We start from the raw sequence: 24,899 nt of genomic DNA on the forward strand, positions 1-24,899 counted from the left end.
TTGAACCCATCACTGGAGAGGGGAATGACAGTGCAGGATTCAAGACCAGGAACTATAATACTCTTACAGCCTAATCAATAGAAGAGGCCTTGGTCTACACAGAAGGCAGACCCTATTATCTTTCTTTCCACAATTAACTGCCTGGATTAAAGAAGCTTAAGCATTTGAAGACTTTTAGGCTACACTTGCCAAAAATGATTACCTATTTGCTCAAGCATACTGAAGTCACAAGAGGAGATTTTTAAAAACACAATACATAAACCAACTAGAAAAAAATATTTCAAATTCCCACATACAAGAACTAATTTGTGAAACACAAATCCTATGCAAAGATTTGGGTGGGTGGAATCAAAATTGTTAGGTGAAGGCATAAAATGTCAGGTGGTTGCCAATTCAGCTGCCATTATTTTTCTAGCACAATAAACAAGGATATTTATACTATCCTGGCATTCTTATATTCGGCTTGATCATTCCACATTTACAAAATGCACAGTTTCCCATCATAAAGCATGTGCTAACTCTTCTAAAGAATAATAAGGTACAATTCTGGCAAGAATACACTTGTAACATAAATCATGACAAGATAGGGAGCATGAGAGACTGGTAAAGGATTTAGATATCTTCCACAAATCACTCCCTGCTCCCAATATTCTATGTGCACACAGACCTGAGGAGATGATCTCCTCCAGCCTCTCTTTTTCCTCCCTTTAACTCTCAGCTTTCTATCTCTTCTGGAGAATTTTTAGCCTTCTTCAGATCAGGGGGAAAAGGGGGGGACTATATTTTCCCCTTTCACAATTTAGAAAATTATGTTTTCCTTCATAGCTGAAAAGTCTCTCAAGTGGGTAGAGGCTTCAGCCTTGTCTGTGGTAGCCTGGATTTGCTGCTTTTGCCATGTGCTCAGAAGACAAATACTATATTATTTTATAACACCCTATTTACTCAAAGCCCTGACCTGGATGGTCTTGAAACCTAAGCTGGATTGGCCCTGGTCAGTATTTGGATGGGAAACCACCTGATCAGTATTTGGATGGGAATACCAGGGTTGAGATGCGGAAGCTGTCAATGGTAAACCACCTCTGACCATCTCTTGCCTTGAAAACCCCATGGGGTTGCCATAAGTCAGCTGTGAGTACAGCTGAGAACAACTGAAAGCCACACAAGAATGTTAGAAAAAGGCATAATGTGCTAACGTGGAAAGGGGATGTAAGAAATAAACATGCTATTATGCATGTGCTTGCAATAACAAGTAATAATTAATGGGGCAGGGTTATTAGATTGGGGCCAGAACCATTGAATATTAGTTATGTGTATGTGCTCGTATTTTCTTTGGGTCTTCCTCATTGCTTGATTTCTGGGGGACCTTTTACTGTAGTAAAATAATTTTTTTTTTCTTTCCTAGCCACTTTGTCTGGATCTTTGTCATCGGCAGGGGTTCCAAATGAGCCTCCTAACAAGGCTCCCTCCACAACTTGACAGAAAACCCTTATGCGATATCAAGGAAAATGGGGTATCCTAAATTTGTATGTTAAATTATAGTTAAGTATACTAATAAGAAACTTTGTGTATAAATTTTCAGTGGGTTTTTTTTTACATTCATGGTGGTTTTCCTTTCATGTAAACATGGGTAGTGATATAGAGCTTAGGCAAACTGCTTGAAAGATGCTTTGGGGGGAAGCTACTATAACTCCTATAACTCCATATGGGACTGATGTAGGACTGCATACCTGGTCAGATCCAACTAAGACAAAATTCTCAGAATTGACTAGCTGGGCCAGGGGTGTTGAACTCATTTGTTACAAGGGCTGGATCTGACATAAATGGGACTTTGTGGGCCAAGCTATGCGTATCATAAAATGTAATGCCAGGTAGTGGAAATATAAACTTAATTTTAAAAATAAAACATCACGAAAAAGCACAAGGATCACAACAGAACCTAAAAATATAAACCAAAAATATAAAATGCTCTGGGCTTAGGAAAACATGAAATGGCTCGGCACAGCAAGCTTCTCCCCCTGCCCCCAGGTCTACTCAGATTGGCAATGGCTCTTCACTGTAATATTCCTCTTTCTCTGTGGGTACCCAGGTTAGAACACTCACTAGGCACCAGATCTAAAGTCCATTCAACAGAGACATGCTGGCTCAGACCATCAACCATTTATTTGCAAAGTCACACAACACCAACAAGGAGCAGCTTCTAACTGGCCATATAAACACTGAAAGATGAAGAACATAAGAGAAGCCATGTTGGATCACACCCACGGCCCATCCAGTCCAACACTGTGTCACACAGTGGCCAAAAAATCCAGGTGCCATCAGGGGTCCATCAGTGGGGCCAGGACACTAGAAGTCCTCACATTGTTGTCCTTCCTAAGCACCAAGAATACAGAGCATCACTTGCCCCAGACAGCAAGTTCCAACAATACGCTGTGGCTAACAGCCACTGATGGACCTCTGCTCCATATGTTTATCCAATCCCCTCTTGAAGCTGGCTATGCTTGTAGCCATCACCACCTCCTGTGACAGTGAATTCCATGTGTTCCATGCTCAAGGCTAATTCCAGTCTCCTGCTTTCCTCTCTTACAATAGAATGTCTGAAACAATGAGTTCTCCCAGTCAAGTATCTTCATTTCTAAAGGTGTCTGACAGCATCTGTCTAATCCTCTATTGCCTCCAATACTGCTTCCGAGCACCTTTTGTGTTACCCTATGCTAGTAGTAATGTATGGCTGTGAGAGTCGAATCATAAGGAAGGCCAAGTGCAAAAGAATAGATGCTTTCAAATTGTGGCTGGAGAAGACTCTTGAGAGTCCCTTAGACTGCAAGAAGATCAAATCAGTCAGTCCTAGGGGAAATTAACCCTGACTGTTCCCTGGAAGATCAGATGCTGAAGCTCAAATACTTTGGCCACCAAATGAGAACGGAGCACTCCCTGGAAAAGATCCTGATGCTGGGAAAGACAGAAGGCAAAAGAAGAAGAGGGCAGCAAAAGATGAGATGGCTGGACAGTGTTACTGATGTAACTAACATGAGTTTGAGTGGACTTTGGAGGATGGTGAAAGACAGGAAGGCCTGCCGTGACTTGGTCCATGGGGTCGCAAAGAGTCAAACTCAACTGTGTGATTGAACAACAACATGCTAGGTGAAAACCTATCGCCACAAGTCTCCTCTCCTTCCTGCCTCCTCCCTCAGAGTACCAAGGCAAAATTAGTTTCAGACATTAAATCAGTATGGCTGTTCCTGACAACCATTAAGAACCATTCTCACTTTTTTGTTTTAAACTGGAAAACTATTCAGAACACCCAGGAAAGGCTATCTATGATCATTAACTCAATCATATTCCAGGAGTGGGTCTCCACCCCTCCAAAAACTATTTAACCTGAGAGCAAACCACATGTCTCTGTGCAATTAATCTAAGTAATGAGCCTCTTTGACATGACACACTGGCCATGCATATTCCTATCTCCATTTTTCTGTACATAGACTCCTGCACATATGGACAGGTAATATCACCTCTGTAATTTTCTCTCAAAATCTCTTTTTAACTCATAATTTCCTAGTCTTGATTGTGTAAATTTTTGATTGCTTTACGTTTGATTGCATTCCTACACATTTTATAAGTAAACATTTTAAACTATTTTAAATCTGGATTCTTCTTTCTGATACTGGACCTCCGTATTATTGGTGAGAGAACTCTGGTCCCAATGCTAGCTCTACCCAAGTCTACTACTTGCTAATATCCCCATCAAAAAGAGGAGAGCCCAGCAATTCTGTAACAAGACCACCCTAGCTTTCTTTAAAGACACAAGGATGAAACTTTCCTTAACTTAAAAGTTAAGCTCAGAAAGACAATCCATGAATACCTTTCACAAGAAGCTAAATTCATGTCTACACTTCAACGTATCTTAACAATGTATCTGTTAGACTATTTTTGTTTACATTTTAAAAAAATTATTTATACCCTCTCTCCCCCCCCCCCCAATGGAAACGGAAAACAGCTTCATCGTTTTTTCTAATTGCCCTGCAAAGTATTAGGCTGAGAAGAATGATTGGGCAAGTTCCCTCAGCACCCTAGAGATTCATATCCCAGTCTCAGATCCTGGTTTGAGGCTCTAACCAGTATACCATGCAGGCGCTGATATTTATGAAGATATTATATTTAAAGCATGCTAACAGGCTTGAACTTGTAATTGTTACTATACAAAGCTTCTATCTGAGTGGAAGGGCATGTAACAGGTTAAATGCCATCTCTGATTATTATTTATTAGTATTCCTTGCCAGAAACAAATGAAGATTTACTTCGAAGGGGTATTTTTTGTATTTTCTATGTGGACACACGTGTGTGTATATGTGTGTGTGCACCTGCAAGTCATGGAGACTTCTGGTGACTGACCCCTACTGAAGGCATGGAGGATATTCAGAGAGGTAGTTGAATAAAGCCTGCCCCTGTCCTCCCGATTGTTGGTATTTCAAGGAGACCTCCCATCCAAGTACTTGCCAGAATCAGCCCTGCTTAGCTTCTAAGATGAAATCACTCACATTTTAACTATTTTATAGGACCTAGAATCCAAGAAACTTTATAAATTATTTATTTATTTATTTATTATTGACTCTACCCAAAAAGATGAACCTGAGCTAAGTTTACACATTAAACATCACAAACAGATAAGGAACCTTTAATACATGAATAGCAATGTTGTTTGTGAGAAGTACAACACAACATACAAATGCATTTTAAGCATTATTTTCCATATCAAAAATTCAGATCAAGCCACTAAGAAGTTTATGACATAATGGAATGAGCCCTGGACCAAACTACTACCTCTGGGGGCTTTATGTGGCAAATTCACTGCAGAACAGAAATCAGAAGTTCATTTTTGAAAGTGAGTGTGATTACAGCCATTAAGAGACTTCTACATCACAAAAATCAGTCAAGAGAGCCCTTCTCTAGAGAGTACAATGGAGACATGCAGAAGATCTGTTCCTAAAAAATACAGATCACAAAACAGAACTGCAAAATACCCCCCAAGAAAATACTATTGCTTCTAACTACATTCACTACTTTTTACTTGCGGAGGCTGACCAAGAGAGATCTTGGGGTCATGGTAGATAACTCACTGAAAATGTTGAGACAAGTATGCAACTGCAATAAAAAAGGTCAACACTATGCTGGGAATGATAAGAAGGGAATTGAACACAAATCAGCCAGTATCATAATGCCCCTGTATAAATTGATAGAGTGGCCTCACTTGGAGTACTCTGTACAATTCTGGCCAACACAACTCAAAAAAGATATTACAGCACTGTAAAAGGTGCAGAAAAGGACAACTAGCATGATTAAAGAGTTGGAACGCTTTCCCTATGAAGAAAGGTTAAAACGCTTGGGGCTCTTTAGCTTGGAGAAACTCAGGGGTGACATGATAGAGGTTTACAAGATTATGCGCAGGATAGAGAAGGTAGAGAAAGAAGTACTTTTCTCCCTTTCCCACAATACAAGAACTCGTGGACACTCGAAATTGCTGAGCAGTGGGTTAGAACAGATAAAAGGAAGTGCTTCTTCACCCAATGGGTGATTGACACATGGAATTCACTGCCACAGGAGGTGGTGGCAGCTACAAACATGAACATCTTCAAGACGGGGTTGGATAAAAATATGGAGCAGAAGTCCATTAGTGGCTATTAGCCACAGGGTATTGATGGAACTCTGTCTGGGGGCAGTGCTACTCTGCATTCTTGGTGCTTGGGGGTGGGGCAACAGTAGAAAGGCTTCTAGTGTCCTGGCCCCACTGATGGACCTCCTGATTGCACCTGAGCTTTTTTTTTGCCACTGTGTGACACAGAGTGTTGGATGGGATGGGCCATTGGCCTGATCCAACATGACTTCTCTTATATTCTTACTTTTCAGTTTAAAATGTTTTTGAATTGCAATTATGTTGATCAGTCATGCAAGCTATATCTAGTTAAACTAAGAACTCAGGAAATAAGAGAAGATCATAGACATGAAGATTGTCACATGGTGACAAAATGAATAAACATACCCAACTGTTAAAACAATGAGGTGCTCTATAAACAATTAAAAACAAAGCAAACAATTTAAAGTCACGGTACCTGATTGGAAGACATATCTAGCTAAGCCTTGCATTAATTCTGCTGGCCACGTAGGTGGTGCAGATTCCCCTGTTTCACGTTTAAGTCGAAATGTCAGTTCAAATCCAAAACCACTTGGCCCATCTGGTCCAGTAAATCTAGAGAAAATTAAACATGGAAGAGTCACAGTAACCCATCACACAAAGTCAATTTTTTTTCACAAACTAAAAAAAGCAATCATATACTTTACACAGTTAAACAAAGGAAGAAACCCCCTCCCCCACCTCGAGGCATTTTACTACAGCAGCCATGACAAATCTAGTCACAGCCTGCTCAGGACGAAAAGATAATGGTGCTGATGCATTATTAGGGGATGGGGAGCCTGCATGGACAAAACGTCATGCAGGTGTTGCTTGTAGAAGCAGCAGAAAGAACAATTTCACCTGCTTTCCTTTCCTCACTACAGCCACTGACTCTTTCTGTCTTGCACATTTCCCTATAAATTCAAAATATTTCTATTCTGTGAAAATGTACTTTTTTAAAATTTAAAGCAATTATTAGATGCCTTTCCATCTGGAGGTCAAGGTGGCTTACAATATAGATAAATACATATAAAATAGAATATATAAAATAAATAAAAACCAAAATTTAAAAACACAATTTAGGACTGCTGGTAATTAATCAAATGCAGCCCTAAATAAAAGATTGAAGTGAGGGGGCTAAATGCACCTCTCTGGGGTGGCTGTTCCACAATTATGGGGCTGCCACTGAAAAGGCCCTCTCTCATGTACCCACCAAACCAACTTCTTTGATTGATGGGACAGTCAAGAGGGCCCCTCCCCCTGTGACCTTAATAACCTGGCAGAAAATGTTCAGATCTCCTTTATATTCCAGTTTGCATATGCTGTGACCTGCCCTGGGAACAACTGTAGCAATGAGTCTTATTTGCTTTCTGGTGCTACCCATTAAAGATCCTTCACAGAGAAAGCAAGACGCTATAAAGTGAAGACATGAGATTTAAAGTTAACAAGCTGTTATGTCAAACTGTAGGCAACTGTAGGCAATAGATGAGCAAAATTCATCAACTCATGCTTGGATTCTATATCATTAGTCATTACAACATCACATTATTTACAACATATCATTATCTAAGTATGACTTGTGATAATGAACACTGCTTTGGTTGTTTATTATTGTGGTTATTATTTGATCATTTTAACTTTGATATGCCTTGATGGCTCCTGGTAGGCTGAAAGGCAGAATTTAAAAATAAATCTTTTAGAACTATGTTTACATAAATCTTTTAGAAATACCATGTATACATAAAACATATTTAACAAACACATCTAACAGCACATTTTAAAGGGGGAAAAAATAGAAATTAACGTTGTGTATTTAAGAATAGCCTGTAAGTAAACCCTTATTCATTTGCAATTATTTTGGCTTGTGCCTTAATAATGCTAAAGGGAAGGGATTTAAACACAATAAAAGTACTATTCATGAATTCCAAGTCTTTACATGAGGAAAAAGATGGCATATTCAATTTTTTTGTTTCATTGTATTAATTGCTTTCATCTCCTCCCCACATATTGGGGTGTTGAACTCATTTGTTATGAAGGCCAGATGTGACATAAATGAGACCTTGTCAGGAGGGGCGATGAGTGTCATAAAATGTAATGCCAAGTAGCAGAGATTTAAACTTTATAAAGGACACAGGCAAACACAATTATTTTTTTTTAAAAAAACCTTAAAATATTATTAAAACATTAGCGCTCATTGGTCTTAAAGGTGCTTTCTTTGTGTCTCTCCCATGGGATTGAGGGAACTGGACAAAGGAATCTCTGGCTCTTTCCATCCCCAGGGAACCGGGGAGTGGGGAAGAGCCTTAGTCAATAAAAGGAAGAGAGGCATAGCTAGGTAGCTTTGCTGTGCAATTGAGAGAGCCTGGCAAAGCAAGCTATCCCTCCCCTTCTTCCTTTCCGAGGAGCCTTGGCAAATGGAAAAAATAAAGGCTTTACTCTTTAGCTCCTGTGTGATTGAGCAAGCCTGGTAAAGCAAGCTGTGATGCAAAAGGAAGCCAGAGAGAGGGAGAAGGAAGCCAACGGCAGCCAGTTGCTCAGTTGCTCGCAGGCCTGATACGACCCCCTCTGGCAGCCTGGGGCTGCATGTTTTACATCCCTGTTTCTATGTCTGAAACCGAACATTGTTCCCCATAAAACAAAGACACTGCTTGGAAAAAGGGGGAAATTATTGGAATCCACTGGCCAGGAATACTGCCACACACTAGATGGTTTTATATTTTGACTGCAGAAATAATGGAAGCTTCTTGAATCTGCCAAGTTAAACCGAGACTGATATTTTGATATTAAACATATTGCTGTCTTGTACAAATAGAAATAAATCTTCTGAAAAGCAAGGCTATATAGTGTTACTACATTTAAATGCCTTTAGGCTGCCCACAATAAGACCACAACATAGGTATCATCTCATATGGCATACTCCAGCAGATGTCCATCTTGCTCATTTAAAGGGATACAGCTATAATTATTGCTATCTTTAGTTACCTCGAAAAAACAGAAAATTCCCTTGGTTCGGGGGATAGTAATAGTTTCCTGCATTCTCTACCAGTCTGTGCTCTGTAAAAACCTTTACAGAACAGTAACAGGGAAAAAAAATCCACCCTCACCCTCCTTAAATACATACAAAAATAATATTAAAAACATCAAAAACAGCACTAATCTTTGCCTTAACCTCCAGTTTTCAGTGTTTTCATAGTTCAAAGTCAAAACTATTTGCAAAAATGCTTACATTCTCACTTTGGTAGGTAATTTCCTACACATTCCAGTGCATGATGACTGCATTACTGAAAGTAAAACATGAGAAAACTGTTCCTCGCTGAACAGAAGAACAGCACACTGTGCATTTACTTTTTAGGCAAAGAGCCCTGTATGAAAACATATTTATATAAAAAGATTACCTTAAAAAAAGTGTAATGGGCAACTCCACAGCCATTCCAGTAAGCAAGGCACAAGCAGCACACATCAGGCCAATTTTCAGAGTAATTTGAACTTTGTTTTCAGAAGCTTTCAGTGCCAACATACACATCACAGATAGTTTTAGAAGTGGACTAAGGAGCCATTTAAATTATAACTCCCATGCAGTAATGTCTACCACTAGTTTCCAATTAAGCCATCACAGAATCTTGGTGACCTATGATAATCTCACTCTTACTTTTGTATACAAAAAAGATGATGTCTGTATTTTAATTAAAAAAGCACAGCAAGAATGACTTAGCTATATTTGCTTAATGTGCTAATGACATTTTTAATTTAGTTTAAATGTTTAAAGACAGAAGAAAATGCTTGAAGATTATTTACAATAGATCTTCTCTTACATTACTGAAAACTAACAGTTCTCTGTACACTGTTAGCACATGGAAATTTAAAATCAAGATGATTTTGCTACACTGCCAAATTACATGCAACCAATATCTTCAGACATTTACTTTGCATATGTTTGCTGTCTTAGGCAAAAACTGTACGCTGAACAGAGTTGTGTTTTGCTTTTTAACTCAAGGATGCCTGGGACAAGCTGAGTGTGAGCAGAAGAAAAGCCATGCAAAAAGTCTCTTTCATTTTTTACAGTTCACACCTATACATATACCCTATGAAAAAACAAGGGTAATTTTCAGCTGAAAAGGGACCAGAAGGAAAAGGATTAATCCTCAGCGTCCTTCTGTTCATACCACTATAACTGAGGGAGCTTTTGGTTTTAAAATATCATGGAGGAAAGAATCACAGAATTTCCATTAATATGAGGTCTGAGCCTTACGTAGTATTTTATTATTGACCTTTCGATATATCCCCTTTCCCACCTCATACCCAGCTGAGGAATATCAATGCTAAATAACCCAATCAACAACAGTATTTAAATTTACGAAAACAGCACTGAAATACTATCTAGTGCAATATCAGATTTCTCCACCATCTCTTTAGGGAAAATATCTACACTCTTTTGTGATCGCATCAGAAATTACTATACATGTTATTAGGGGCTCAACTATTACAGCAACTCAACAATATCTACTGTTATAACACTGGAGTGGCTTAATTAGTTGTATTAATTGGCTATAATTCTTGTTGTATTAAAAATGGGTCCCTAATTAATCAGAAGGCAGATTGTTTTTTTAAAAATGCTAATTGTCAAAACAAGTAGTGTAATAGCAAGCACCACTTTAAAAGAGGCTTTCCTGTTTCTCTCCAGCACAGGGAGGAAAGCCTCTTCTAAAGTGGAGCCTGCTGCATCATCTGTTTGTGTAAATAAAAAAAAGAGGATGATTTTCCTTATCTATCGATTCATGTGCAAGTTGATATTATTAAAACTTGTGATAAGTTAAGATTTCCTTTATAACCGACATACCTAAAAATGTATTTTTGCAAAAAGCTAAATAATCATATTTTAAGTAATAAAATATATGGCGGAGGGAGAGGTGAGGTGGATAGATGTATGGATGGGGGAGAGAGAGGTGGAAAGAAAGCAACTTTAACTTTAAATGCCTTCTCCAAGCCAGCTGACGAGATGGTGGGGGGTTCAAGAGCCACATGTGGCTCCTGAGCTGCAGTCTGGCAACCCTACCCTAGACAAAAATCTCCTTTGCTTCCCACAATATTTCCCAAATACCATTTAAATTAAATCAAGCCAGTGAGATACACTGGTTAACAAGTCAAACTAAGACCTGGGACATCTCAATTGATGCCTCTGCTCAATGCTTAAACGGTTCAAGATCAAGACTTCGAAGAAATTCACATATACTTGCTTTTTTGCTCAAAGTCTTTTTGACTAATTTTCCTTACTGTATTTTAGTCTCCTGATTTGTACATCTACATGTTTCTGTGTGGCCCAAATAAAGACCCATTTTAACACAGGAGCATTATAACCAACAATTCCTGTTTGTGTTCAAGAACAGGCAATCTTCCGCTACTCGAAAGGAGTCAGTTTTACTCATTAAATTCCATAGTACACTGTATCAATGTTATCCTTATGAAGTGTATGAAGCTCATACATTACATAAAGACAACACTGCATGACAACTATCTGCATTTAGTTTATCTGGTTCATGTTTTTTGCAGAGATTCTTTGCCAGAAGGGAAATGTGCAAGACCTGATAAAACTCCTTTCTGGGCCTCACTGAGAATGCTGCAAGTAGTTAGCTCAGATACCTGCTAGAAAAAGAAACAGAATTCTTTCCATTCCTACAGAGCCTATAAACAGACACAAATCAATCAGTTAAGGACATGACCGTGGGATCAGCAGTTTGGGGGGTTTACTATATTGCAGCTGCATGGAAAACACGCAGAGAACCAGCTTCAGTCCTTACACTGCAGAGGCACAGAACTCCATGATTGTGAGAATAAAGGATAGGTGCTAGCATTTAGCCCACATGCAGCTGCCAAATATCCCAAGGATCCAGGACTAAGCAAGAAAGTGAACAGGAATTCCTCCCTCTAATCTAGAATTTAATAGTCCTGCCAGAGATGCAGGACTGACAGTGTCTCATAGGACAGCAAGTGAGCCAAAGGAATAATAATTCAGAAGCAGCAATCATGGAGATAACGAAAGTGCCAACACATATATATCAATCATTCACTAACTACACTAGTCCTAACAGTGCCTCCTCCCTTTCCCCACCCCAATCACTATTAGTGGGAAAATCTGGGCAGAGGGGCTTATTCTCCCAAGGATGTATAGGGAGATATGTTACAGGCTAGCTTTGCCCAAAGCCAAACTTAGTAACATTCCTTTTATTAAAACCATCCCTCCTTGTAAGTTTAACTACTGTGCTGTAAACATAAAAGATGTTTCTCTCCAGACTTCTTTAAAAAGTCTCTAATTCCAAAATCTTTAACAATAGGGAAGTGTTTTTAGTTTCAGAGACTCTGTGTGAATTTAAACATTGCAAGGCAGACTCTCTGTAGGTGGCCTGTCTCCTACATTAACTACCTTAAACAAATGACATTTTTAAGCCAAACACACTCTAGACAAAAAAAATCCACGAGGTGGCCCTGGCTTCAAGGGAGGTCTACCACCAACAGAGAATAGGAACTATGAAAAAGTGCCTTGATGCTGCATATGAAGGAGGAAGGATATACAACGTATGCAGAGAATACTTAAGATTTACAAAACAGCCTTAAGCAAATATGTGAAAACTGGGAACATTCAAAAGCGACAGACTGTGATGACTGTTCTATCAATCCTTCGTCTGATTATGAGAAAGGCAAATATAAGGAGATTAATATAATGCTGTAGATAATAAACGTTGGATTACAAAAGAGGGGAATTTCATCCTTTTTCAACAAGATTGCAGCTATAAAATTAAACTCCATCCTCGTAATGTACTGACTGAGAATTATTAAATTTGTTTGCCATTATTACATAAAGCACCTTTACAAAATATTTCTGAATGAAAAGGACACCTAGAATCAGCAATTCTCTCTTTACAAACTAGTTTCTTTTGTAAGCAAACTACAACAAGTATTTAAGCAGAATATGAAAGCCATGCCCCTCCCACAAACTGTGAGCATGGAGAGAAGGCAGTCTTATATTTCAGTCTGCATAGTCTTACAAAAAGTATACACTCAGCCAAGAGGAAAAGTGAGATACAAAGATTTTAACAAATTATCAGTCACACAATTTTCTATAGCCATTTGTAATACAAAGATTCCAGTGCAAACTAGATTTATTAATTTCAAAATTCATTGTCTTGGTGTTGCCCTGATTAATGGGCATGAGTTTGTCCTTTTCATGGAAACCAGGCACTAAGGAGTTGTGCTTTATGGAGCTGTGTCTGTAGCAGCCATGAGAAGCAAGGGTTTTGGGTCCCGCCCCCCCCCCCCTTCAAAGCTCTCACCATTATGTGGACAGTATGATGTATTCTATGGATTTATAGAGCACTGGGTTTATAGAGATAAACAGTTGCCTACATCTATGCCACCACATTAAATGCTATAGATAGGTCAGTTTTTAGCTGAGTAGCATGCACAGTTAATAAAGACTAGACCAGATGAGCCCATAGAAACCAAAGCACCCCAACTCAGAAAACAATAACCCACAGTTAATGAAAAAAGGACTCACTCGTGTACTCTGTTGTCGCCATACAAATCACTTAATCCAAAGCTCACATAATGCCAGTGTTCAGGAACATTTACAGTTGGACTCCCCAAGTTCCTGTACATACTGACGTAGTCCAGAGGATCAGGTCCACCTAACCTATTTTTTTTTAAAAAAGTAAAAAGAAGTTGCAGCTTAGTATAGAGAAACACATGATTTTTAAAAGCAGAAATATATACCACTATGAAGAATGAAATATAAATAAATCCTTTTATTAAAAAGTGTCATCACAACTACAATGTTGTCACTGTTCTTGCAGTATTTAAAATAATTACTGGCTGCCTTTCTACCTTGTACATCTCAAGGCAGCTTACAATGTAAATAAAGCAATAAATATTTTTAAAACTCTTTAAAATCTCAATTAGGACTGTCAGTAAACAAAAACTAAATTTCAAAACTCTTTGTCTTAGTGTAGCACAGTTCAACTGACTTCTGAAGATTGAAAGTGAGGGGGCCAGGTACACACCTCTGAGGGAGGCTGTTCCATAACCACGGGGCTGCCACTGAAAAGGCCACCTCTCATGTACCCACCAAACGAGCTTCTTTGATTGATGGGACAGGCCTCTCCCTGTGACCTTAATTCCTGGGCAAGAATTGTTCAGATCTCTTTTATGTTCCAGTTTGCATATGATATGATCTGCCCAGGGAACAACTGTAGCAATAATTCTTATTTGCTTTATGGTGTTACTCATTAAAGATCTTACACAGAGAGCAGGAAAATATAAAGTGAAGACATGAGATTTATAGTTTCTTGTGTGCCCATCAAATGAGTTTCTTTGACTGGTGAGACAATCAGGAGGGTTCCTCTCCCTGTGATCTAAATGCCTGGGCAGGAACATATGAAAGAAGACAGTTTGGCCATTATAACAGTATTTTATGTTTTATTTACGTAATTGTCTGCCTTTCTCACTGAGACTCAAGGCAGACTCCCGAACTAGAAAACAATGCAAAAAGGCCAACAAAATATAGACAACAAATAATGCAATAACTAGATTACAAAACTAGAGAACAAAGTGATAGAAACAATATGATAGTTCCAGTGCAATACTTCTAAAAACTGTCTACATTTACTCACAGACATTAAAATTAGAACTTGCTTCTATGCCCTCCTGAACAATTCTATTTTACTACCACCATACTTCCTTTACAAAAACATCCTCCTGAACAATTCTGAGTTATACAATTTGCAAAATTATAACAGTGTGGGAGCCATCCTGACCCTATCAGTCCTGCAGGGCACTAATCTCACTTGGGAGAGTGTTTCACCAGGCCGGGACCAGAGCCGAAAATGCTCTGGCTCTGGTTGAGACTAAGCAGATGTCTTTTGAGCCAGGGATCACCAGCAGCTGTTGATCTGATGAGCCCAACGTGGAGCCAGTGCAGCTGGTGGGGCTCTCATTGTATGTATACTCTTAGAGGTGTCCCAATAAGGACATGCACAACTGCAGTTTGGACCAGTTGACGTTTCCAAATCAACCTCAGGAGCAGCCCTGCATAGAGTAAGTTACAGCAGTCCAGCCTAGAGGTGACCACTGCATGGAACACTGTGGCTAGGTCACAAGGACAGAGATAGGGGACCTGCTGACCGACCAGCTGAAGGCGATAAAAAGCTGATCGGGCAACATTTGTGGTTTAGGCCTCCACTGAAAGTGAGAAATCAAGGGTCACTCCCAAACTCACTCATTGTTGGTGTTACTAGCACCTCACCAAGGGTTGTGAGTCAGATCCCCAATTCCACTGTCTTTAATGGACCTCTGTCTCTAATGGATTTAATTTCAGTCAACTCTGCTTCAACCCATCAGCCTGGAAGCAGATAGCCAGTGGAGATCTTTTCATCACAGGGGTGATAGGAGCTCTGTATTCAGCTCCTAGCAGTAACATGGCTATAGCTCCTAGCAGTAACCTGGCAAAGTTGAAGTTTCCAGGCAGTTTTCAGAGGACCATATAGTAATCTATAGTAATCAGAACTTCCACCCTGGCTATGGGATGGAGATGGCATTGCCAGGTTACTGCTAGGAGCTGGATACAGAGCTCTTATCACCCCTGTGATGAAAAGATCTCCACTGGCTATCCATCTGTTTCCAGGCACAATTCAAAGTTCTTGGTTCTTATTTTTAAGACCCTAAACAGCTAGAGACCAGGGTAAATGAAATACTGGCTCCTCCTGTATTGTCCAGCCAGCTGTTTAAGAGCTGCCACCTGAAGTCATGTTCTTCATGCTCTGCCTACAGAGGTGAGGCAAAGGGTAATGAAATAAAGCTCTTTCAGTAGTAGCACCTTGCCTTTGGAGTACCTCCCCTCCATTTTTTACCCAGGTTTAACTTAAGAGGCTTATTTTATTTAGCTGTTTTTGTCTGCTTGTATCTTTAGAACTTGTTTCTTTAGACATTTTAGGCTGCTCACTGGCGGAGCTTCTAGGCTGCTAATAATTGCGATTATGCTGTATTATGACCCTCACTTCTTTTTATAATGACAATTTGTTATTATGATTTTATGGTATCATTCTTACTCTGAACCACCTCCAGCAGGTCTCTGAAGAGGCAGCATTATACATTACCTAAAGAAATAAACAGGTCATACTTTTCTTTCCCAATTAGCTGCTTACAATTAAATTTCCTCCTAGACAAACTATAGGGTAAGAGTTGATGTTGTTGCAATTTTATTTTTATGCTGAAGGCACAAAACTAGTAACTTGTCCCTCCTTATGATCATCAGAATACAAGATTTTCTTTAATACGTAGCCCTATGAAGATATAAATCCCTAGCCATCCTTCATCCTATTCCACGTTTGCTGGAGAAACAAAATGCCCAAATGTCCACTTGCTCTGACTGCTGTGCTTCCTGTGTCACATGAAATACAGGATGTTTCAACAGGAAGATACATCAGATAAGGGAAACACAAGCAAACAATGGGACAATAGCAGGATATGCAATGGGCTGAGGACACCAGATGCTTAAGCACCATCTGCTTTTACAAAAGCAAAGAAAACATTTGTTGTAAGGAAGAACTGAAAGAAGCAGCTTTGTGAAACATGCCACAAACAGAAAAAGCTTTGTGTGAACATCCATAAAGATGTACCATCGCAAGTCTGAAGGAAATATATCCCTAAGTTCAATTTTAAAGGGTGATTTTTGGACCACCAGATGTCAGCCTCTCAACTATTTATTGGCAAGCTGTGTGCCTGCTGCAGACCACCTAGTAGTGGTGTTTCTCACTGCCAAAGGCGAAGCAGTTTAATTAACCCTGTACAACCCAAAGAAGAGGGAGGAAACGCCATGTTAAAGCAGCAAAGGCAACATCACTTACTTCTGCTAAAATGGGAATGTTTTTTATCTCTATCCAGTTCTACAAACAGAAACTTTCACCAATTAAAGGCTATTGTTCTCCTGAGTCTGTATTTCATTTCATCAAAACAAAGAGCCATGCTAGTCTAAGTCTATACAGTTTCCTCAAAAATTGTTATAGCGTGTTCACATTAAGATCATAACTCCTCAGCTATAGTGTGTCTGTGTGCGTGTGTGCATGAGGGGGAGAGAGAGAGAGAGAGAAAGAATGCACACACAGGAGTATAAACTCATCTTTAAACAGAATTAACATACCGGTAACTCCTTATCATGTGAATATTACAAGAACAGGGGCCACTCTTTATTTTCCCATAGTGTGTACATCCACTAGACACTAAGGGGCCATGCTACGAGTGACACTGAAGTACACTGACTGAATTTCTCAACATAGTTTTTGGCCCTAAAAAGAAGCCACAGCTATGCAAGTGTAAGAGATATGGATTAAGGCTGTGATGTGAGCGAAAGAAGGAATTAATTCTTTCCCAGCACTACTTCCCCTAACAAAAAAGGCTACCCACTCCACTAATTTTAGTTTACGTAGGGGGAAAATGCACAACATGAGTTAGTAGGGTCCTTTTTCTATCAGGGAAGAAGAGAAGAAGGAAAAGAAGTAACTTTCTCTCTCCAGCACCATGGCCTTGTTCTACTTCAGTTCCCCCTCCCCCCACTTCTTAATGTCAAAATACATGACTGGAGTTCCAGCAATACCTGTGACTACTTGTACCATGCAAAGCATAGCCAAGAACTTTTGGTTATCCCCTCATGAAGTCAACAGCTGAAATCCTTCAGAGGGAAGACACATTACATACTACTATTCCTATAATGTGTAGGAGAAATATAAGAGCAAGTCATGTTACACAGAATCACACAAGTTAACAGTGTTCCCCTATGTAGAACTTAAATATTATTCTAGTCATCATGTTCATATAAAAAAGAGGCAACAGAAAAAAATATAGAAACAGAATATTAATGAAAGAGACCCTTAAATTCATCCATATCAAAACAAAAAAATAATAATCTGCAATTTTTTTTACGGAGCACAAATCACGCAAACTAGTTTTTGATCAAAAAATGTAGACTAGTTTACTGCACGCACACACACACAAAAACCTGTTAAGCCCATTCTGGGGCATTCAACCACAGCATACACAAAAATGTATTATATGAAGATTGGTTTTCGTAGAAAACACCTAAGGACCTGACAGTACAAACCCACATATTTCAGGGCCCCTAAAGACAAGTGGCCAAACGTTCCTAATGAAGGATGAAGAAAGTAGTACTACACTGTGCTACTGAAGAGTACAACTATATTGTGCCATTGTTAGAGACTACTAGTTGGAAACAAATTAGTCCCATCTACCAGGGAAAAACTTAACACACATAATCCTCAAGGGCATCAGTTTGAATGAACAAGGCCAAAAAACAAATCCCTGTCACAAGGCATCAGCCACAAAGCAAAAGCCCTGTGGATCAGACACTGGCTACATTCAGATGTCAAGAACAAGCCACAATTTGTTTGGGCTGATAAACAGGCTGAAAGTCTCAAGTGTAGGCAATCCTTTCCTCCTCTGCTGTCACACTACTCTGAAATTGAAGATGTCCTAAAACCCAACACACTGCAATTTGTTTTGACATCTGAATCAGGTCCTAGGGATGGAAGGGCCCAGGGTGTGTGTGGAAAAATTAGGGGAAAAAACATATTTCCTGGCCTTTTCCCCAACTTTCCAACAGAAAAATGTGGAAAAGTAGTGCAACACTGTGAAGAAACTCCTATATTTTCTTTTAGAATGAGTAAAAAGCTTAAGACACTCAAAATGCATAGCATGAAAATATTCCTGTTTTTATTTGGCAAATATTGGAAGATGTCCAAAATACCTAACAGAGAGGAATTTATTTCTAAGTTATTAGAAGCCGCGGAATTAGATATATTGACCACAAGATTACAAGATGGAAACTTACAAAAGTGTAAAGAGGTATGGGATCCTATTTATGTTTGGGTGAAAAGCAAAGGATTGGTTTTGGAATAATGGTAAATTGATGAACCCCTAATGCTCCTTGTGTGAATGGGAGAGTGGTTGGAATGTGGCGGGGGAGGGTTGATTGTTGTATTTTTTATGTTTATTATTATGTATTCTATGTTATTTATGTTGTTATGTCCTTATGTTGTGGTGTTGAAATAAAAGAATTTTTGCTCTAAAAAAATATTCCTGTTTTTAAACTCCACAGATATGCCATATACTCTTATACAATAACTGTTAGAAATGATGCATATTATGTTGTTCAATCAATAAAAGAAATTTAGGTTTGATAGGAAGTACTGTATGTACTTCAATTATTCCCACATTTTTGGGAGGGGGGTGGTGGTGGTTCCTGAACACCCCCATCCCTGAAAAAGGGTTTCTTTCCATGGCTCTAAAATTTCTAGAAACTTTATATCCCTTTGCCACAGCATTTAAACCTTCTATCAACACTTTTTTTCTTAAATTCTCAAAAGCTAGGGCTACATGTACAACTTCAGACAACACTTTCCATCTCCTTGTACTAGATTAATACTTCACCCTCATTAGAATCTTCTAATATGCCATTCTACCAAGATATCCCTGTGGAGATGACAGTTTTCCGACATGCTTACATCATAATCCTCCCAAGCAAGCACAAGTGTCAGAATAGGACTGGAGAGACCCAGGTTCAAATCACCACAGCTCTGAAGTCTAATGGGTGACCATAGAACAGTCACTTATTGTGAACCTTAATAAAATATGGTTGCTTTAAATGATAAATTAAAGGAAAATTGTGCAAAGATCCCTGACCTACTTGGAAGAAAAGTGAGATAAAAATATGATGGACATAATAGAGCAGCCCTGATATCCTCAATTACACTGCAGTAGTTTCTTCCAGAACTGAAATGCATCTACCCTGGAAACAAAAAAAACCCTTCCCTTCTCCCCCCTTACCTTTGATGACTTTCCCTGTTCTCCTACTTTTTCATTTATAAAGTCTACAAAACATAAGGCCCAGGGGTCGGACCCAACCCACCCAGGGCTCTTATCTGGCCAGCAAGCAACTGGTGTGATGGAAGGAACAGGAGGCTGCTTGGGTGGGGTGGGGGGGGGGGGGAACAGCTCCAAATGTGGCTTCAGCACAGCAGAACAACTTTATCTGCAGCAGTCAAGCAGAACCCCTTCACTTCAGTGGCGGCCTCACTGGTAAGTTGGTAGTCACCATAGCCACATCCATGCCAACTCAGGGTTCCAAGGTAAAGTTGCACACCTCCCTGCTCAGCCTACAGCTCCAGGGATGCTGTCCCGGATGGCTGCAGGGATTATTGTTTACATGTTGGGGGCGTGGTGATGATCCTCTGCTGGGGTCTGCTTGCGACCAGTGCCACTGCCATATTCATGTCCCCCATGCAGTAGCTGGGCTTTGGCCCATGGGAGGCATTCTTTGGCAGTTTCTTCCACACATTGGGGCCCTAGTCCTGCTACTGAGCACATGATTCAGCAGCTGAGCAACCCTCGCCTCTGTACCACAAGAAGCCTTCAGCCACAGGTAGGGGGTGCTGTCCGTAGGGGGTGGTGCCAGCGATCTCCAGTTATACTGGCCACTGGGTGGCCTGGGGACTTTGCCACATGTGCAGCCTTCTACACACAGTGCTTGCTCCTCCATCAGATGATCCAGTGGCCTTTGGCCTGGGGTGGCTGCTGCCACATTGGAATGGTGTGGCTTACTGATGATTTCTGCTTGAACCCCCAGCATTGTCCCACAATGGATCGCTTGGCAGCCTTAGGCAGCCACTGTCACACAAGCATCTCTGACTTATCAGGCTTTGCTTGGCCTGGGTCTGGCCATGCACATGGCCTCAGACCTGGGCCACCGCCCAGCCGTGGGGGAGGTTAGTTCCAGTTGTCTTCTCAGACTCTTTCCATATTAGCTTGGGGCAGGGGGGAGCTCACAACACCCAGACATTGGGGCCCAGGCTCACAGCATTTGCAGGGCCTGTAAAACAGAGTTGCTGCACCAGGCTTTCAGTTGAGGCACCAGGCATCCAAATCCATATTGGCCTCCCTTTGCTGATAATGCTGATTCTTTAAATCTTTTGACTTACCCAACTGTGCCACTCTAAAGAATCTTCATCCAAGTTTGTTATCAAGGCATGTTCACTCTGGTTTGTTTCATGGTTTATTTTAATGTTAATGTTATTGTTAAATTTCTATTTATTGTTACTTAGTCATGATTCTATGTGACTTTATAAACCACCCTGAGCACATTTGCAGGATGGGCAGGATAGTAAGTGAATAAATAATAAATAAAGCAAGTTGGGGAAGGAGTTTGCCCCCCTCCAGGAAGCATGGGGGCGTCTGCCCAGCACTGCAAAACTGGCTCTCCAGTATGCCCATGCAGGTTTTCCTCTGCACTCCCCCAGCACATGGGGCCTTGCAGCCCCTCCAGAAATGCACCAACTCAGAGTTTATTAGCTGCTGTCCTTTATAAAGTTTATGTCTGCAGTACCCAGCATTAACGTGTTATGGTACACCAGAAAATATAAACCGTGAAAACCAAATATTAGCTTGTTGATTGGATTTCCTGAAACTCGGTGGCTTGTATATTAATTTTTGGTGTATGATTAATTTTAGCATGAATGCAAGCATTGACAAACCAAAGAAGTTTTGAAGCATTTCCAATTTTGAAAAAGGCTGTATGCCGAAACAGGTTTCAGGCTGGTCACCTGTTAGCCAGGTTCAATTGTACCCCACAGGAAGTCATTTAACTGCAACAAGTTGGGTTCTATGGCTATTGCTTCATCAGCACATTTGTTACATGGTAAGAATATTGTCAACAGTTAAGGAACTTTAGATATTGTCTGATTATCTTATATTCTTAAAGATAAACATATAGTATGTACTCTGAAGATTGAGCTTTATTAAATTATAAGAATATACACTGTTACATGGTATTTAATGTTGATTAATATTGTAAGTAAAATTAATTTTCATAGGTTATTGTTTGGTTCATTGGTTTTCATGGTTACGTTTTCTGGTGTATCCATTCTGTACTGTGATTCACTCTTTTTTGTGCTTATTATGTTTTACAGCCCAACAAAGTCACATTTATGTCACCTCTGCCCTCATAACAAATGAATTCAACACCTACCCCCATACAGAGGGGTAGGTGATCCACCTTGGGAGATAAAGTCTTCTTGACATCTCTTTCCTAGAAAAACATATACAGAATGTTTAATGCAGGTTTGGCCAAACTACAGCTCGGGAGCCACATGTGGCTCTTTCATACATATTGTGTGGCTCTCAAAGCCTCCATTGCCTCCATCAGCCAGCTAGGAGAAGGCATTTCTCTATATAATTCACTTCTCCAAGCCAAACCAGCCAGAGGCTTGGAGAATGCATTTAAAGTTAAAGTTACTTTCTTTCCATCCATCCCCATCCATTTGCCTTCCTTCCTTCATCTTGTGGGTCTCAAACATCTGACATTCATGTCATGCTGCTCTCAAACATCTGACATTTATTATATGTGGCTCTTACGTTAAGCAAGTTTGGCCACCCCTGGTCGAACACATTTTATGTATTCTTAGATCAATATACATATATGCACTGGAGTATATAAACAAGCAAGGCTTTTCCACATATGCTCAACCACCTAAACATGGGCATATGACCTTTCTTACAGGCTCCAATACTTAATATACACACATGCATTCTCAGACACATGCTATGTTTTTCTGTTTAAACCAGTCTGAATGCCAAAATTCCCAGTTTACATATACAGTTGCATGTCCCATTTATAAAGCTCATGTCTCAACAATGCATGCACCCCTCTGTACAATTTATCTTTGGGTGTAATCAGGGCTTTTTTGATAGAAAAAGCCCAGCAGGAACTCATTTGCATATTAAGCCACACCCCTGACCACCATTGGTTCACATAGGGCTTTTTGTAGAAAAGCAAGTTTTTATAAGGAAAGTTTAAATATTAGTCAAACAAGCCAATTCATTCTGAGGCCACAGCTGTAGACAAGGCAAAGCCTCTCAGTAGCAGACTAACAGTGAAATTTTGTGCAGAGTTGTACCACTGAAATCAATGAGCTCAAACTAGAGTAACTCAGCAAAGGATTACACTGTGAGGGAGCAAAATAGGCAGCAAAACAAACCAGTATTGAGTAGGTGAGGAAGTGTTTATGGATGTGCTGACACTGAAGGGGTAATCTGAAAACTAGGTAGATTATCACAAAAAGAAAACAATTGTACACAGGTAAACTGTGAGTGAGAAAAGTAAACTATTGAAGGCTGAGGACAGCATGTGGACCACAGAAGGACAACATAAGAGAAAAGCAAGCCTGAATTCAGAAAAGAAAAATGAAAGTAGCATAGGAAGAAAACAGAACAGTTCTGAAAATACAGAGTAAACATATCACTTCAAGCTGCTATACCTTTCTTATAGACCTACTGTAGTGCAGTGATTACAGTGTCACAGAGTAAACATATCACTTCAAGCTGCTATACCTTTCTTATAGACCTACTGTAGTGCAGTGATTACAGTGTCAGACTAGGATAATGGAGCCCAGGTTCAAATCCCCACTGTGCCATAAAAACTTGCTGGATGGCCTTGGGCCAATCACACACTCATCCTAACCTACCTTACAGGATAAAATGGAGAAGAGAATGATCAAAGCCATTCTGGGTCCCCATAGGGGAGAAAGTCAGTGTATAAATGGATGAATGGAATAAGTGTCTAAATTAAAAAAAAAAAAAAAAACAAGATCTCCAGCTAATCCTTCTAACTGTATAAGTAGTAATCATGCTAGAGGCCTCCAGCAGTTTCCCATGCACCTAGGGAAATTATTCATAATAAAGTCTTAAATGTGCTGCTCTCTCAAACCCTCCTCACACACAAAACGCATCACCATATCAACCAGTCTGCTCCCTAAGAAACCCAGCTCATCATACACACCAGATCAACCCCCCCCCCCACTTGATTACAACCCTACAGACCTGCTACCCCCTTCAAGAACAGAGAAGCCTTACGCCCCCGCCCGAATTACTGAAAGTTCTCTACCCAGGTTCAGCATCCGATTGGAAGGGGAGGGGAGACCAACCAGGCACCCTCCTCTCTACCTAACTATCCACAGATCTATCAACTCCTCCCCCGTGTATCTGACAAAACCAAAACCACCATCAATGAATCCCAAACTCTTCACCCACCCAATGGGACCCATCTTGCCAGCACACCTCCCCACAAACGCAGGCAACCTTAGCAATTCCGAGCCTCCCGCATGTACTCTTAAACTCAACAAGTTGGGCCCCTCCCCGCTTCTTTCCCTGCTCCCCACCCCCTGGCACAGCCCATCCCCCCTTCCCTCTCACCCAGGCCCCGAAGCCTTTCGGGGACCCCAAGGCCTCTCGAAGCCCCTGCCGCGAACTCGTCAGCCCTACCGAGCCCTTTGGCCAGACGCTCCACTCACCAGTATTTGAGGATGGCGGTGACCTGCAAAGGGTTGGGCTGTTCTGGGTACAGTCGCCGGCACTCGCCATAGATGCCATGGAGCCCCGGGGGAAACAGCGGGGGGAAGGGGCCAGCCGCGGGGCCAGGGGGAGCGGGAGCGGCAGTCTCCATGAGGCAGCAGTCTGCGAGGGAGGGGGGGGGGAAGAGACGGGACTGGTCGCGCTATGGGGCGAGGCGGAGGCAGCCCCAGCCCCGCGCGCGGAGCCCAAACAGTTGCTCCAAACTCCCTTCACGACCCCAGCCCGGCCCAGGCGGCAGCAGCTACCCCTTCCTCCCGCTTTGATAGACATATGACTTCGCCAACCGCAGTATCGTGCAGGATGAGCCTGACACAAGCCCGCCTTCGCCTGCACCCCTTGCTGAGGCGCATACCTGACACCTAGTGGTGGTGAACTGCAATTGCACTCTCCTCGTCAACCAGAGAGAAGTCCCGCCCCTATCAACGCTCTGTGTTCATGTAAGGCTACAGCAGGCTGAGAAAAAAAATCCAAAACTCTGGGGCAGGGTAACAAACACGCTCTGGCAACCGCAGCTACATGGCAGAAAGAAAGGGACTTATTTTCTCACTCCTAGGCGATTGCTGGTCTCTCCGCTGCTATATGGGTTTCAGCATAACAATTTAAGTAAAACAAGTTAGAGAAGAATCTCAGTTCTGGATAACAGCTTAAGGGTGCACCATGCAATCTCAGTTCTGGATAACAGTTTAAGGGTGCACCATGCAATCCTGAAAAGAGTTACACCTCTCTATGCCCATTAATTTCTCTATGCCCATTAACTTCAGTGGACTTA

The 24,899-nt window shown here is 40.8% G+C and overlaps 1 protein-coding gene across 3 annotated transcripts in view; it reads right to left on the reverse strand.

The window, feature by feature from the left end:
- The window catches only part of SUFU (SUFU negative regulator of hedgehog signaling), a 119,971-nt gene extending 95,560 nt beyond the window's left edge, over positions 1–24,411 (reverse strand). For 2 of the 3 annotated variants that reach the window (XM_060241767.1, XM_060241766.1), the window contains exons 1-3: positions 24,070–24,411; positions 13,218–13,352; positions 6,108–6,244 (exon numbers count right to left, since the gene is read on the reverse strand). In XM_060241767.1, coding sequence (XP_060097750.1) covers positions 6,108–6,244; positions 13,218–13,352; positions 24,070–24,221 — 424 coding nt within the window. In that variant the 5' untranslated portion in view covers positions 24,222–24,411. The remainder of the gene's footprint in view (positions 1–6,107; positions 6,245–13,217; positions 13,353–24,069) is intronic. The other variant, XM_060241769.1, reaches the window with a different exon arrangement.
- Between the last annotated feature and the right edge of the window lie 488 nt (positions 24,412–24,899).

This window comes from Heteronotia binoei, chromosome 6, assembly GCF_032191835.1.
Source record: "Heteronotia binoei isolate CCM8104 ecotype False Entrance Well chromosome 6, APGP_CSIRO_Hbin_v1, whole genome shotgun sequence".
Classification (NCBI taxonomy): domain Eukaryota; kingdom Metazoa; phylum Chordata; class Lepidosauria; order Squamata; family Gekkonidae; genus Heteronotia; species Heteronotia binoei.